Raw genomic sequence first — 14,775 nt, forward strand, 5'->3', positions numbered from 1 at the left:
GCGAATTACAAGTGTGCACCACCATGCCTGGCTTAATTTTTAATTTTTGAGAAATTCTCACTAAGTTGCTAAGGGTAGCCTTGAACTTGTGATCCTTCAATTTTAGCTCCTGAGTCACTGGGACTGCATGTGTGTGCCATCATACCTAGCACTTATATGAAATTGAACACCACCAAACTGCACTTAAACAGTTAACATGGGCCCAGGGTTGCCTGTAATCCTAGCAATTCAGGGGACTGAGAAAGGATTGCTCAAGGAGTCTTGGGCAAATTAGTGAGACCATGTCTCAAAATTTAAAAAAAGCTGGAAGGGGCTAGGGTCGTGGCTCAGCAGTAGACTGCTTGCCTCGCTCGTGTGAGGCATAGGGTTTAATCCTTAGCACCACATAAAAATAAACAAACAAAATAAAGGTATTTGATAAAGGTATTTGTCCATCTACAACTTAGGGGAAAAAAAGAAAAGAAAAGAAAAAAAAGCTAGGGATGTAGCTTGGTTGATAGAGGACCCCAGGGCTCAAGTACAGGAAAAAAGAAAAAGTTAAGATGGTAGATAAATTTCAGATTATATTCTTTGTCATAGCCAGAAAAATTTTACTTATTTATTTTAAAGGAAGCAGGAAAGATATCTGTGGCTACAAATCCAAATTAAATAGTTATATGATGTGCAGACACAGGTCCAAAGCAATGAGGTCAATCAATAATGGACTGAACCCTCATTGTTATACAAAATTACATATAAGAGGTTGTGAGGGGAATGGAAAATAAACAAGGAGAGAAATGAATTACAGTAGATGGCGTAGAGAGAGAAGATGGGAGGGGAGGGGGAATAGTAGAGGATTGGAAAGGTAGCAGAATACAACAGTTACTAATATGGCATTATGTAAAAATGTGGATGTGTAACCGATGTGATTCTGCAATCTGTATTTGGGGTAAAAATGGGAGTTCATAACCTACTTGAATCTAATGTATGAAATATGATATGTCAAGAGCATTGTAATGTTTTGAACAACCAATAAAAAAAAAAAAAAAAGAAAAAAAATAATGGACTGAAAACTCTAAAACTATGAGATAAAATAAACCTTTTTCTTTTTTGAAACTTGATTGCCTCAGATAATTCTTACAGTAATGGAAAGCTGACTGATATAAAAATGATTTTAGACTCTCTGGGAGGCTCAAGAATTGGAACGATCTCCTCCATCCAATTACATTTGTAAGGCTGACTCACCGAGAGAATTTCTTTGCTGGCCCCCCTGAGGAGAATGGTACAGGCCTTCGGGTCTTTGCATTCAGTGATGAACGTAAAGTACTCATCTCCAATTTTCTTGATTTCCAACAGGCCCGCACCTGTTCCAACATCATCATCTCTCAGTTCTTCTGGTCGGCTGACTATCCGGGCCCCGCAGGCTCTGTTGCGTAAAGAGATGGGAAGAAACAGACGATTTCAGAAACTTTACCTATCTCCCTAGTCTAGGGCCTGTGGCTGAGGATTAGGGCTAGTAGATTGCTAGAAATGTTACCCAGGAGGTCTTGGCTGCCTGGTAAAACAACAAATACTACCTAATGGTCACTTCTAGATATAATCCATGTTGTACTATCTGGTTAGATCTCGAGGCCATTAACAGGACTGTACCAAAGAAGATGTTGGGCTGGGATTGTAGCTCAGTTGGTAGAGTGTTTGCCTAGCATGTGTAAGGCACTGGGTTTGATCCTCAGCACCACATAAAAGTAAATAAACCAAATAAACGTGTTGTGTCCATCTACAACTAAAAAGATGTCAAAGGCAAGCAAGGAGGAAGGTGAATTAAGTGCACCAATGTGTGACCCAATTTTAATTAATGAACGACTGACTTCTTACTTGTCACTCTTTCCCCTTGATGCATGAGCAGGCATAACCACCAAGTATATACATGTATGCTGAGAGCCATTTAGGAGAAAATATAAGTATGAAATTTAACCTGGATCTGTAATATACTGAAGGATGGTAAGTGCCATAGTGTGTATCTTAAGTGTCCCCCAAGCATCCATGTGGTAAAGGCTTGTTCACTGCTAATTGGAGGTATCGGAGCCTAAGATGAAAGCAGGACTCCAATCCCTTCTTCTTTCTCTTTTTGTTTCCTGGCTATGAAGTGAGTGTATCTGCTTCACCCTGCATTGCCATCATGTGCTGCCTCAACACAGGACCAAAATCAACAGGGCCAACCAATCATGGACTAGAACCTCCAAATCTGAGTCAAAATAAACCTTTTCTCTTCATACATTCATCTCAGGTATTTGTTATAGTGACCAAAAACCTAACTATTGCAGTGGGGTAGATTCACTAGCTTTTAAAAATATATTAGTATTCTCTGGGTGCAATGGCACACATCTGTAGTCCCAGTGCCTTGAGAGGCTATGATAGGAGGATCAGGAGTTCAAAGCCAGCTTCAGCAATGGTGAGGTACTAAGCAACTCAGTGAGACCCTGTCTCTAAATAAAACACAAAACAGGGCTGGGGATGTGGCCCAGGGGCCAATTGCCCCTGCATTCAATCCCTGGTATCCCCCCCCAATATTCAAAATGGATGGTATGAGTACAAGTATCAGTGCAGAAACAGTGAATGCAATCTATGAATGCATTAGCAGCAGGTAAGGATCCAATCAAGGAAACAGATAGCTCTGTTATATTCTATATTCAGACTACTCTGGAAACGCTTATTTAGAATCATCATGATGACAATAAAGACCTTGACAAGTAGTTATTTCAAAATGTAATGGACATCCATCAAGGTAGCAATTACAGATGTCTACACACAAGCTGCTCACTGATGTTTAAGGGAGGTAAAGAAGATTCATGCAGTGCATAATTGTTGTACTATAAGACCTCTGAAGAGCGCAGACAGCTACACCCAGGTTATTTCTGTTACTGTATCCTGTATTATATCTTTTCAGATAATTATGCAGCTACAAAAAAGGAAACCCATGGGAAGGAAGAATATTATCTTCACCTGGCCACTCACCTAGCAATGCGATTATTATCTGTCTTCCGGACTCTGCGGATGGCTGTAATATTGGCTCGCATGAGGTAGTGCTGAGCTAAATCTGCAAATTCAAGAGTAGAGGTGTCAAGCTAGATGCCATGACTCCAGGATTCTCAACAGATTTTATCCTCAAAATACTCCAACCATCACATTTACAATGACTACACCAACATGGTGCAGGAGGTGGGCAGGGAATCACCTAACCTCTTCAACCTTTAAGGTGGGCTGGAAAAATTAATAAAGCACTACCTGAGATGCCTTTTTCTGTGATAACCACATCAGGCTTCACTTGGATAATGTCCTCACAGAGCTGCTGGATATACTCTTCTTCCATTTGAAGGATTCGGGTGAAGTCTTCTTCTCGGGTAATCTCAATGTCAGTCTGTGTGGTGGAAAAAAGCCATACCTCACACCATTCTGTGTAAGCCAGTTCAGTTCTAGTTACTACCACTTAGTTTTAACCCTTTAACTTTGGTTTTTCCAAGCTCTCTGACCACCCAACTCAATGTTATCTGCTCTCCAAGTATGCATGGGAATTCCAGGTCTTTTTATTTTTTGGTACCAGAAATTGAACCCAGGGGCACTTAACAACTGAGCCACTTCCCTAGCCCTTTTTATTTTTTGATATAGGATCTTGCTAAGTTGCTGAGGCTGGCCTCAAACTTATGATCCTCCTGCCTCAGTCTCCTGAATTGCTGGATCACTGGCATGTGCCATAGTGCCTGGCTATTCCAAGTCTTAATTCTTCCCATCTAGTAGGTTGATTCTTATTCTCTCTCTTTGTTTAGTAAGATTCAAACACTTTTAGAACCCTGCAAGCCTTTTCTACCCTCTGAAAAATTCTCCTTCAGCACTTCAAAGCCAAATTAACTCCTATTCCATATCCTTCTAATGTATTACCGAAGGTGGCATGGTTATATAAAACTGAAGCCAAGTGGCACATGCCTGTAATCCCAGTAGCTCAGGAGGCTGAGGCGAGTTCAAAGCCGGCCTTAGCAACAGCGAGGCCCTAAGCAATTCAGTGAGACCCTGTCTCTAAAAACAAAAACAACAAGCAACAACAAAACAACAAAAAAAACTGAAGCCAAGTAGAACTGGGATCAAATCTTGATTTGGCCAATACTAGTCTTTCCCAGGCAACTAACCTACCTAACTAGTCAATTGGGTTTCAAAGGCCAAATAATAGGACTGTACCAAAAAAGATGCTAGGGTCAAGCAAGGATGAAGGCAAATAATTTTTTAAGCGTATGTGTGATCCAAATATTTAATATATGTAGGAGGGTCAGCATCCCCACTAAACCTCAGGTATCTCATCTATAAAATGGCGTTATTAACACCAATGATGTTTAAGGACTGCTGTAAGACTCAATGACAACACATACAAAGGAAAGTAACTGGCAGAGTAGTCATAGGGCCAAAACTCACCTGACTTTCTCCTTTCTTGTATTCCAGAGAAGAATCCAGCAGCACGATACGAGGGTTCTTGATATAACGCCGCATTCGTGGATGGGTCACATCTTTGTTAATCATGACTCCACGTAATACACACGAGTCTTCAATGATGCCCCCAGGTATCTAAGCAAAAGAAGACCCACTTTAATCTACAACCCAAAGGGGACAATTTCTCAACTTCATTCCCAGATATTCCTCTTTTCTAAATGGCTCCTACTTCAAATTCCTAACATAACTTTCTCCCATGATGCTTAGAAACAAAATATGGCAGCAAACATATTTTTTCCTCTCTAGGAAGCACACCAATTTTGAACCATGATACTCAAATCTGAAGATTGGCTGAGATTCACAGAATGTCAGTGACTTGACAGATTTAAAGACTCAGGTCTCTTCTACTTCCTTAAAGATATTCCCATATAATTCTAGGTTTGAGCTCCATCTACTGGCCATAAGATATTATTTTTAAAATCTTAAATTTAATAGAAATGGTAGAAAGCTTTCTAAGGCTTCTTAACATTATACTATAGAGACCTTGTAAAGTTTATATTCCGGCCAAGTGACTGATACATATCCAAATGCAGAAACATGGAGATTCCAATAAGTCCTTCCGTATCCTTATAAACTTTGCTCTTTGCTATTCTTATAAACCTTGTGAAAGAATAGCAGTGAAGGTAACAAAATTACTTCAGGAATTAGGTTTTTGTCTTCCAGGCTTCAAGTTCTTCCTAGTACTAACTAAAGATATCTTGCTTTTTTCTTTTTTTTTAAAGAGAGAGTGAGAGAGGAGAGAGAGAGAATTTTTAATATTTATTTTTTAGTTCTCGGCGGACACAACATCTTTTGTTGGTATGTGGTGCTGAGGATCGAACCCAGGCCACACGCATGCCAGGCGAGCGCCCTACCGCTTGAGCCACATCCCCAGCCCCGATATCTTGCTTTAATTTAACTATTTCCTTTAGAAGTGGAATCATTCATACTAAAAAATAATTATTCTCAAAGCACACACTAAAAGAGTTCACCTTTTCCACTCTTGCATATTTCTTGATGTCAATCTCCTTCCGACCATTTTCCTCAAACTGTACAGTCTTGACAGCATCCAGGGCAATGTTGCAAGCCAAAGAGGACCACCGACTAATCACTTTGGTGGTAATGGAACTGTTGATGATGTTCAGCATCATGTCCCGGTCACTGATGTCAACGGGAATACTAGAGAAAAGAAAGCCAGGCAACTCAGACATTTAAAGTAGTTCTTCATGTACTTCAGAGACTAAAAAAGAGGGCCAAAAGGCAGGATGAGGGGCTCTCAGTTTTACAACTTTGAATGCTGAATTCTATTCTATCTATGACCTTAATTCATGCTATGCCACATTGTATTTACCATTTTTAGGTATTAGTCTGGTTTCCTTTGACAGGATTATAAATTTGTACATGGCCAGACTACGCAGAACAATAAAATAAAATAAAGCTCTAAGACTTAGCTCCTGGATAGCAAACTTGTCCAAATTTTCACATACTGCTAAAATCCCCATCATGCCAGTATAAGGTGTACAATATGCAATTATCAAATAGTTATTAACTATGCTAGATGCCCAGCCCTTTTTATTTATTTTTCAGGATAAGAGTTTTGCTAAGTTGCTGAAGCTAGCCTTGAACCTGGCGATCCTTCTGGTTCAGCATCCAGAGTTGTCAGGATTATAGTCGTGTGCCACCATGTCTGGCTAATAGTAAGGTATTCTAGATGGGCAGATATTGCTTATTAAAAAAGCTGTGAGTACAGCTCAGTGTTAAAGAATATTTGCTCAGCAGCATGTGAACAGCTTTGAGTTTGATCCCTACCACCCCAAACCACAACATCATCAAAAACTAAAAAAAAAAAAAAAAAACCCACAAAAGCTTCCAAGAATTCAGGCGCCACACACTCAACAAAATATTACAGAGCTCATAAAAATAACTAAAGCTTACATCTAATTCTCTGAAAGTATGCTAGACAGATATTAATGCTAACTTTTTGTTTAACAGCAGGGGCGATTTAACACAAAATTCACAAAATTACTACTTAAGCACCTAATGACTCAACCATATACAGAAGAGTAGAGCACCATTTTATTTTTGTGATTCTCCTATCTCAGCCTCTATAGAGTGGCTAGGATTACAGGTGTGCACAATGTGCTTGTCAAACCAAAATCTATTTTTTTTTTTTTTAAAGAGAGAGTGAGAGAGAGGGGTCAGAGAGAGAGAGAGAGAATTTTAACATTTATTTATTTTTTCTTAGTTCTCGGCGGACACAACATCTTCGTTGGTATGTGGTGCTGAGGATCGAACCCGGGCCGCACGCATGCCAGGCGAGCGCGCTACCACTTGAGCCACATCCCCAGCCCCAAACCAAAATCTTTCTATTCTTAACATGCTCTTTGTGACTCTATGTTGTGCCACAAATTATCTAAAGTTCCCTAGTTAGAAGTAATGCATTTTTATATCCCCTTTATTGCCACGTTACCACATTGGCACTAAGCAAATATAAACTAATAGCAAGTTCCCCAATTACTAGATTCAAGCAGGATTTTCAGTCTTGGCCCTTTGCATTTTAATGGAAAACTTCTGGCAGCATTCTTATAGCACTTTCTGGGTGGTACTGAATTAGCTACAATGAGACATGATAGTAGAACATTTTTAACACCAGCCAGGTACCATGGCACATGCCTGTAATCCCAGCAATTTGGGAGGCTGCAACAGGAGGGTGCTGATAGCCTCAGCAACTCAGTGAGGCTCTCTCAGTAATTTAGCAAGACCCTGTTTCAAAATAAAACATAAAAAGGAGCTGGAGATTTAGCTCAGTGGTATAGCACCCCTGCATTCAATCCCCAGTACCAAACCAAACAAAACCAAACCCAAACCCAAAACAAAACATAAAAACTTGGAAAGTAAGCCTGTTTTACTCAGAACGTTTTTCGTTTCTCATGGCAGAACTTAACATGAAAACTTGCAGATAACATCTACCCAAAATATATTTTGAAGAACTAATCCTAGTAACTCCTTTTCTATTTGTATTTTTTTTTGACAGAGAATTTTTAATATTTATTTTTTAGTTTTCGGCAGACACAACATCTTTGTTGGTATGTGGTGCTGAGGATCGAACCCGGGCCACATGCATGCCATGCGAGCGCGCTACCGCTTGAGCCACATCCCCAGCCCTCTATTTGTCTTTTTGAATTCTTAAACTTTTACTCCCCTTACCCTCTTTTTCTTTTTGCTGCCCTCGTTTCTCTTTATTACAAAATAATACCAGGGTACACCCAGCGTGTTTATGTAAGATGGGTTTGGCCTTCTTTTATATCTAAGAATAGATCAGCCTTCTAGGCCTCCCCTACTTCCTAGTACCCATTTCTGGCCCATTCTCCCATACCTGATTTTCTTTAGAGTGCTGATCATATCATCTAATGCCTTGCGGTAAGCACTGATCACCACTGTTGGGTGCATCTGCTGCTCTAGGAAGTGCTCAGCCACAGACAGCATTTCTCCAGCTGAAAAAAGGACAAAAGCACCACAGTAATGTTTTAGAAAGTACCAGAGGATCAAGACAACTTCATTATGTTTCTAGAAAGGTTTCTTTTTTTTTTTTAATATTTATTTTTTAGGTATAGATGGACACAACACAATGCCTTTATTTTTTTTTTATGTGGTGCTGAGGATGGAACCCGGGTCCTGTCCATGCTAGGCGAGCGCTCTACCGCTGAGCCACAATCCCAGCCCCTAAAAAGGTTTCTTTTTTCCAAAAACAGAGTCTCCCAAAAGAAATGCCATTTGATTGTTAATACTATTTGAAACTTTGCACGTCGTGTAAGCAGGGTGTGGTGGTGCACACCTGTAATCCCAGAAACTCGGGAGGCTGAGGAAGGAGGATCATGAGTTTAAAGCCAGCCTCAGCAACTTCGCGAGGCCCTATGCAACTTAGTGAGACCCTGTCTCAAAATAACATAAAAAGGGCTGGGATGTGGTGTCAGCAGTAAAGTGCCCCTGAGTTAAATCCCCAGTAACCCAAAACAAACAATAGCATCCTGCCAAGTGTAGTGGTGTTTCCCTATAATCCCAGTGGCTTAGGAGGCTGAGGCACAAGGATTGCAAAATAAGGCCAGCCTCAGAAATTTGGCAAGGCCCTAGGCAACTTAGCGAGATACTGTCTCAAAATAAGAAAACTAAACCTTCTAATTAATAAACACACCAAATGATCTACATATAGAAAAAACCAAAACTAGCTTTTAAAAAAGTTTAAACATAGCATGTTAAGTATTTGTATTAAAAAAAAGCATTTGATAAATGTTGTATAATAGCTGCTGACAATAAATTTTTTTTTCTTTTTAAAGAGAGAGAGAGAGACAGAGAATTTATTAACATTTATTTTTTAGTTCTTGGCGTACACAACATCTTTGTATGTGGTGCTGAGGATCGAACCCGGGCCGCACGCATGCCAGGCAAGCGCGCTACCGCTTGAGCCACATCCCCAGCCCCAATAAATTTAATATATACACAGATGTGCTCAAGTTCAAATGTATATTCCAAAGAGTATGCATTACTGGGTGTGATGGAACACCATGCCTATAATCCCAGCAGCTTGGGAGGCTGAGGCTGGAGAATCATGCGTTCAAAGTCACTCTCAGCAACTAGGTGAGAACCTGTCTCAAAATATATTAATAAAAAGGGGTGGGGGGCTGGGATTGTGGCTCAGCGGTAGAGCGCTTGTCTAGCACGGGTGGGACCTGGGTTCTATCCTTAGCACCACATAAAAATAAAAAAAGGCATTGTGTTGTGTCCATGTATACCTAAAAAATAAGTATTAAAAAAAAAAAGGGGGTGGGGATGTGGCTCAACGGTTAAACACCTCTGGGTTCAATCTCCAGTACCAAAAAAAGAGTATGTACATACTCAAATATTTGAATGCTTTATTCTGATTCCTAGCTATACATCATACATTTTTTTTTTTTTTGGTGCTAGGGATTGAACCCAGGGCCTTGTGCATGAGAGGTGAGTACTCTACCAACTGAGCTATATCCCCAGCCTCCCATCATATATTTTTTTTCTCTCTCTTTTTAAAAAATATTTATTTTTTAGTTGTAGTTGGACAGAATACTCCTATTTTATTTATTTATTTATTTTTATGTGGTGCTGAGGATTGAACCCAGGGCCTTGCCCATGCTAGGCGAGAGCTCTACCACTAAGCCACAACACCAGGCCCCCATCATAAACTTTTCTAAAAAAAATTATAAATACTTCATAAGATGCCAGAGTAAAGAGAACTTAGAAAATATCCTGTTAAATGAAGAAGAGTTGGAGTTATCTCCAGGGATAAGGGTTCAGTGGTAATGTGTGCTTTTTCCATGTGCAAGGCCTGGGTTTGATCCCCAGCACTGCAAAAACAAACAAGCCCCAGCCTGAACAACATAATAAAAGCAAGCAACAAAATAGTCTTCTTCACTTCTAAAATCATTACTGAAATATTTTAAAAAACGAATGTTTCTATTTTAGAAATCCCACCATCAATTTGAAATTTATACAATAAAAGCAATAGGTCGTTTCTGGAAATTATCCTAACAAGTGGAAAGATTAAGCTAGATGTGATGTCACACGCTTGTAATCCCAATGTCTTGGGAGGCTGAGGCAGGACTGCAAATTTGAGGTGAGCCTCAGAAACTTAAGTGAGAGCTTGTCTCGGCCCTCTGAAAGACTGAGGTTGAAAAAAAAGACTGAGGCTGCAGATCAATAGTAAAGGGCCCTGGGTTCAATCCCTAATCCAAACAGAACAAAACAAAACCCAGACAAATATAACAACAAACATAATTTTCAATTTATAAACCAAGGCTCACTATTTTCAAGATTTTCTATCTGTCCTTCACTTTAGACTTCACAGCCTCTAGAATTGAGATAATCGTTTAAGCTCTTCCAAAATATTTCTTATGATTCCATGTTGTACCACTTGCTAAAATTTACTTGAAACTTCAAAATCAATATTCATGGCACTTTCATGGTTACTTATTGACATGTTCAAAATGACAAAAAATTTGAGCCACCCAATACCATTCTTGGAAGAGGTTGAACAGTTTTCATACCGTAAACAGTATCCTTTATGTAGTATATTAAAAGCTATGCTTTTTTGGGGGGTGATTTCATGATTCTACCACTGAGCTACACCTCCAACACCAAAATTTTCTTCTTAAAATGAGACACAGACATTTTTTCTAATTTTTCTTTTCCATTTTCTTACCAAGAATAATTACTGATGTGGTTCCATCTCCAACCTCTTCATCCTGGGTCCTGCTAATTTCAATCATGGACTTGGCTGCTGGATGTTGGACTTGAATCTAAAAAATTTAATTAAAAATGTAGATCACTCCTTACCTAACACTATGCTTGGTCCTAACTCCTAAGTTTCTTGCTTCACATATATATTCCCTTTCCCTTTATTGTTTTACCATATCCTGAAGATTAAAATGTCCTCCCAAACCACCTTTCCACATCCTTTGCTTTTGAGGAAAAAATGCATCATAAGAACTCAACTATTGGGCTGAGAATGTGGCTCAAGTGGTAGTGCGACTGCCTAGCATGCGTGAGGTACTGGGTTGGATTCTCAGTACCACATAAAAATAAAATGGAGTTATTGTGTTCACCTAAAACGAAAAAATAAATATTAAAAAAAAAAGAACTCAATTATTACAGCTTCTTAAGGATAGCATGGTACCATATAGTTACATATTGCAAGTTCTATTGTGTGTGAACTGTGTCCTGTGAATATGACTTGGAAATAAAGCCTCTGTTTTTATTCTCCCAGTACTGAGGACTGAATCCAGGATTTTGTGATTGCTAGGCAATCACTCTGGCTAGAAAAGACAAAGAATTCTCCCCTAAGCCTTTCAGGAATAATGCCCTGCTGATACTCTGATTTCAAACTTTTAGCCTCATTTTACTGTTATGTTTTGGTACCAGAGATTGAACCCAGGGGTGCTTAACCACTGAGCCATGTCTCCAACCCCTCCTCCCCCCCGAGTTACACCCCCAGCTCCTGGATTCTTTGTATTTATAAAACTGTGAGGAAGCAAATGAAAAAGAAGAGAAAAAACCACACCTCTCGAAGAATGGCATTGCCATCGTTGGTCATCACGATGCCTCCCATTGGGTCCAAAAGCATCTAAGACAAAAGCGAAGTAAGTGTCCTAAATAACAGAAAATCTATATACTCTGTAGTTTATGAGTTTCAATAAAAGATAAGATTACCTTCATCATGGACTTGGGTCCCAAACATGTTCGGATGATATCTGCAATAGTCTAATGGAAAGGAAATATAAGACATGTAAGCACAAATCAGAGGACAGTATGAATAAGTTGGAGAACAACCAGGAGAGCCACTGTTTTAAAAATGATACCACTAAAGTAGAATTGACAATTATTTCAGATACTTCACAAGAAAAAAGGAGAAATATGCCTCCCGGAACTTTATTATAGTTTTCCAACAGTCCAACTCTCAGTATTTCTCTCCATAACAATGGCCTACACACCACCATAAGTCAAATCTCAGGTCACTTCACTATTCCATTCAAAAGCATTATTCAGCCTCTATGGAGGATCTATGATGGGCACTAGGAATACAAAAGAGAATCAATACAGTCCTTCCCTTCAAGTAGCGCAGTCTAGCATGGGAGACAAACACAAGTAGAATGCTATAAAATTTATACAGCATACAATTATGCACAGGTTAATATAAGAAGATTATTAGGCCTTATTATTAGACTTAAATTGTAAGGGAATATATAATTCCTTACTGGTACTACCATCAGGGCAATGTCCTGAAAACAGGGAAGTCAACTTTTTCTCTGCCTAATTGCACATTTTAAAGTCTAGATATAAGAAACCTTATTGCTAAGAAGAAATACAGAAATACTGGAGAGTGGGGGGGGAGATATGCTACCTTAGCAGCATTGATGTTTCCAGATTGAACTTTTCTTCCAGATTCACGCTTTATATTCTGGCCTAAAATAGATAAAAACAATAGTCAACAGCCTAGGATTGCCCCAACTGTACACAAGCTATTTATTCCCCAATCTTTGGGTGGGGGGGGGGGAATTGGTTTTGCAGTATATACATAGATTAAAACTTATCAAATGATATACTTTAAATATGTGTAGATGTCAATTACATTTCAAAAACCTAATAAACACATGTACTTGCAGCTATTTACTTTGTGTGTAGGTCAAGGGGTACTGGAGATTGAACCAAGGGGCAACTCCTCTACCACTGAGCTACATCCCCAGTTCTATTTTTTTTTTTTTTAAATTTTGAGACAGGGTCTTGTTCAGTTACAGAGGCTGGCCTCAAACTTGCAATCCTTCTGCCACAGTCTTCTGAGCAGCTGAGATTATAGATGTGCACCCTACACACACCTATTCATTTATCTCAATCCTTAGAGCACTAAGGAATAACCCATAATGCTCCATTCCCAAAATCTTGGACAACACTTTCCCTTTAACCATTCACACATTTACAGTAGGATTCATAATCTGAGATCCATGAATGGGCCTCAGTGAGATAATGAACTCCCCAAGATTATGTGAGAAAATGAAAGATGCCCCACCCCAGACCTGCCCCAGAAGAAGATCCAAAGCCAATATCACATTCTCAAAGGGTTAGTGATCTTACGAAAATCAGAGCTTTCTGTAAAGAGGGGAAGAATTTAGGGGTTATTTTCCTGCTTGAATAACAGAAGAATACTCTAACAGTCCAAGTCTAATTACTGACCGAACCCCACTGCATGCTGTGGAATGAGAATGCACACTCTTCCAAAGTGTCCCAGTTTATAAGATAAATTATACAAAGCCACCCCATACTTGGATGAAATAAGAATACCTCACTAACCCATTTACCCTGGTTAAGATCTGGTTACATAGTTTAATAGGGAATAGAGTCAGGTACAGCCTTTAATGCCAAAGATTAATGCAGATAGGAAAAGAGCTTTACAAATGCACCACTCATCCCAGGGCCCACTCAGTGGAGACAAGCCAGTGACTATAACCACACAAACATAATAATGATTTCCCTCCATGCTCCTATTATACGTTCTTCTAACAATTTAATTCTGTAAATCTTTCATTCCAGTCCCATCAAACCTAAACACCTATCATAACCCTCAGGGTTTACATTTTCTATCTCAGGTAGAAGTAACGAAAAACTTATATGGATCAACAATCCAGAAGAAGGAAGGGGTTTTTCCCCAGGTACATGTAAAACGAACAAAAACTCTCATCATCATTGGACATACATAGAAGAAACACACAGGGGAAATGGCTGGTCGGGCATCCTAGGCCCAGAAGTTACACTCAGAAGGGAAACATACTGAGGGAAGGCAATGTAGACAATGCTAATTTCTTAGAAAGAAATAAAGGATATTTCCAAAGGGGGAAAAAAAAATACTGGAGAATTTGGGAAAACTCGACTGCTTAGTGGCAAAGATTACATCTAAGTCCAAGAAGGGAAGCACGGTTCCTCCAGGAATAGGGCTGCTGAACGACTGATACTCATGATAAGCGCAGAAACCAAGGATGCCACCGCTATGTGCCAGGCTCTCTATTAAGCAGTTTATCGACTTGACTTGCAACTCTATGAAGAAACACTACCAATCTCAACGCAGATGGAAAAACTTAATTTGCCCGAGGTCACATCGCGACTAAAGCCACGGGCCAAGAATATAGAGCTAGGCCTCATTTGTTAGACCATTATTCATTCAACTCTACAGCAGAAGTCAAGTTGGTAAGGGCGCAGGGGCGTGGAGGAAGGTGGCGGCTGATGCTCGTTGAGGGGTCTACAAGGGCTTCTCAAGACAAGCACGTGTAAATACACGGGACTCGGCGAGGGACGAGTCGGTCTGCGTTTGTTAAGGGAGGACGAAGGAATGCGAGTAAAGGAGCTCCCAAAAGGAGACGATGACTGGAAGCCTCTGGTCAGGTCATGGCGGGACGAAGCTGGGGCAACACTAAGAAGCGTGGGGAGAGGCGTACAAAGAGGGGGGGGGTCCCTTCCCCAGCTTCCCCAGAACTCACTGAGCACGAGCACAGGACGGTGGCCCATCATGGCGGCGCGATGCAGAGCTAGGTACCCAGAGCTGGAAGAACCGGCAGAACCTTCTGGAGAGAGAGAAGCAGGGAGAAGCCCAGAAAATGCTGCCTCTTCGGTGCTGACACCTAAACCCGCTAGCTTCTAAGTCGTTCGCCAATCACCGCAGCCGCCTCATTGACTGGCACGAAAACGGGCCAATCGGCAGTATTAACC

The 14,775-nt window shown here is 40.1% G+C and overlaps 2 protein-coding genes across 2 annotated transcripts in view; one reads left to right on the forward strand and one right to left on the reverse strand.

Annotated features, from left to right (window-relative positions):
* TMEM79 (transmembrane protein 79) overlaps positions 1-6,713 on the forward strand; it is a 27,217-nt gene extending 20,504 nt beyond the window's left edge. The window contains exon 4 of the transcript XR_014023895.1: positions 6,690-6,713. The gene's annotated coding sequence lies outside the window, so the exon portion shown is untranslated. The remainder of the gene's footprint in view (positions 1-6,689) is intronic.
* Positions 1-14,703, reverse strand: part of CCT3 (chaperonin containing TCP1 subunit 3) — a 16,960-nt gene extending 2,257 nt beyond the window's left edge. Inside the window, exons 1-11 of the mRNA XM_081308837.1 lie at positions 14,547-14,703; positions 12,422-12,483; positions 11,731-11,781; positions 11,582-11,644; positions 10,724-10,820; positions 7,871-7,988; positions 5,487-5,673; positions 4,441-4,590; positions 3,265-3,397; positions 2,995-3,076; positions 1,225-1,405 (exon numbers count right to left, since the gene is read on the reverse strand). Of these exons, the coding sequence (XP_081164963.1) occupies positions 1,225-1,405; positions 2,995-3,076; positions 3,265-3,397; positions 4,441-4,590; positions 5,487-5,673; positions 7,871-7,988; positions 10,724-10,820; positions 11,582-11,644; positions 11,731-11,781; positions 12,422-12,483; positions 14,547-14,577 (1,155 nt within the window). The 5' untranslated portion in view covers positions 14,578-14,703. The remainder of the gene's footprint in view (positions 1-1,224; positions 1,406-2,994; positions 3,077-3,264; positions 3,398-4,440; positions 4,591-5,486; positions 5,674-7,870; positions 7,989-10,723; positions 10,821-11,581; positions 11,645-11,730; positions 11,782-12,421; positions 12,484-14,546) is intronic.
* Between the last annotated feature and the right edge of the window lie 72 nt (positions 14,704-14,775).

Source organism: Spermophilus citellus (genome assembly GCF_964194105.1).
Source record: "Spermophilus citellus genome assembly, chromosome: 9".
In the NCBI taxonomy this organism is placed as follows: domain Eukaryota; kingdom Metazoa; phylum Chordata; class Mammalia; order Rodentia; family Sciuridae; genus Spermophilus; species Spermophilus citellus.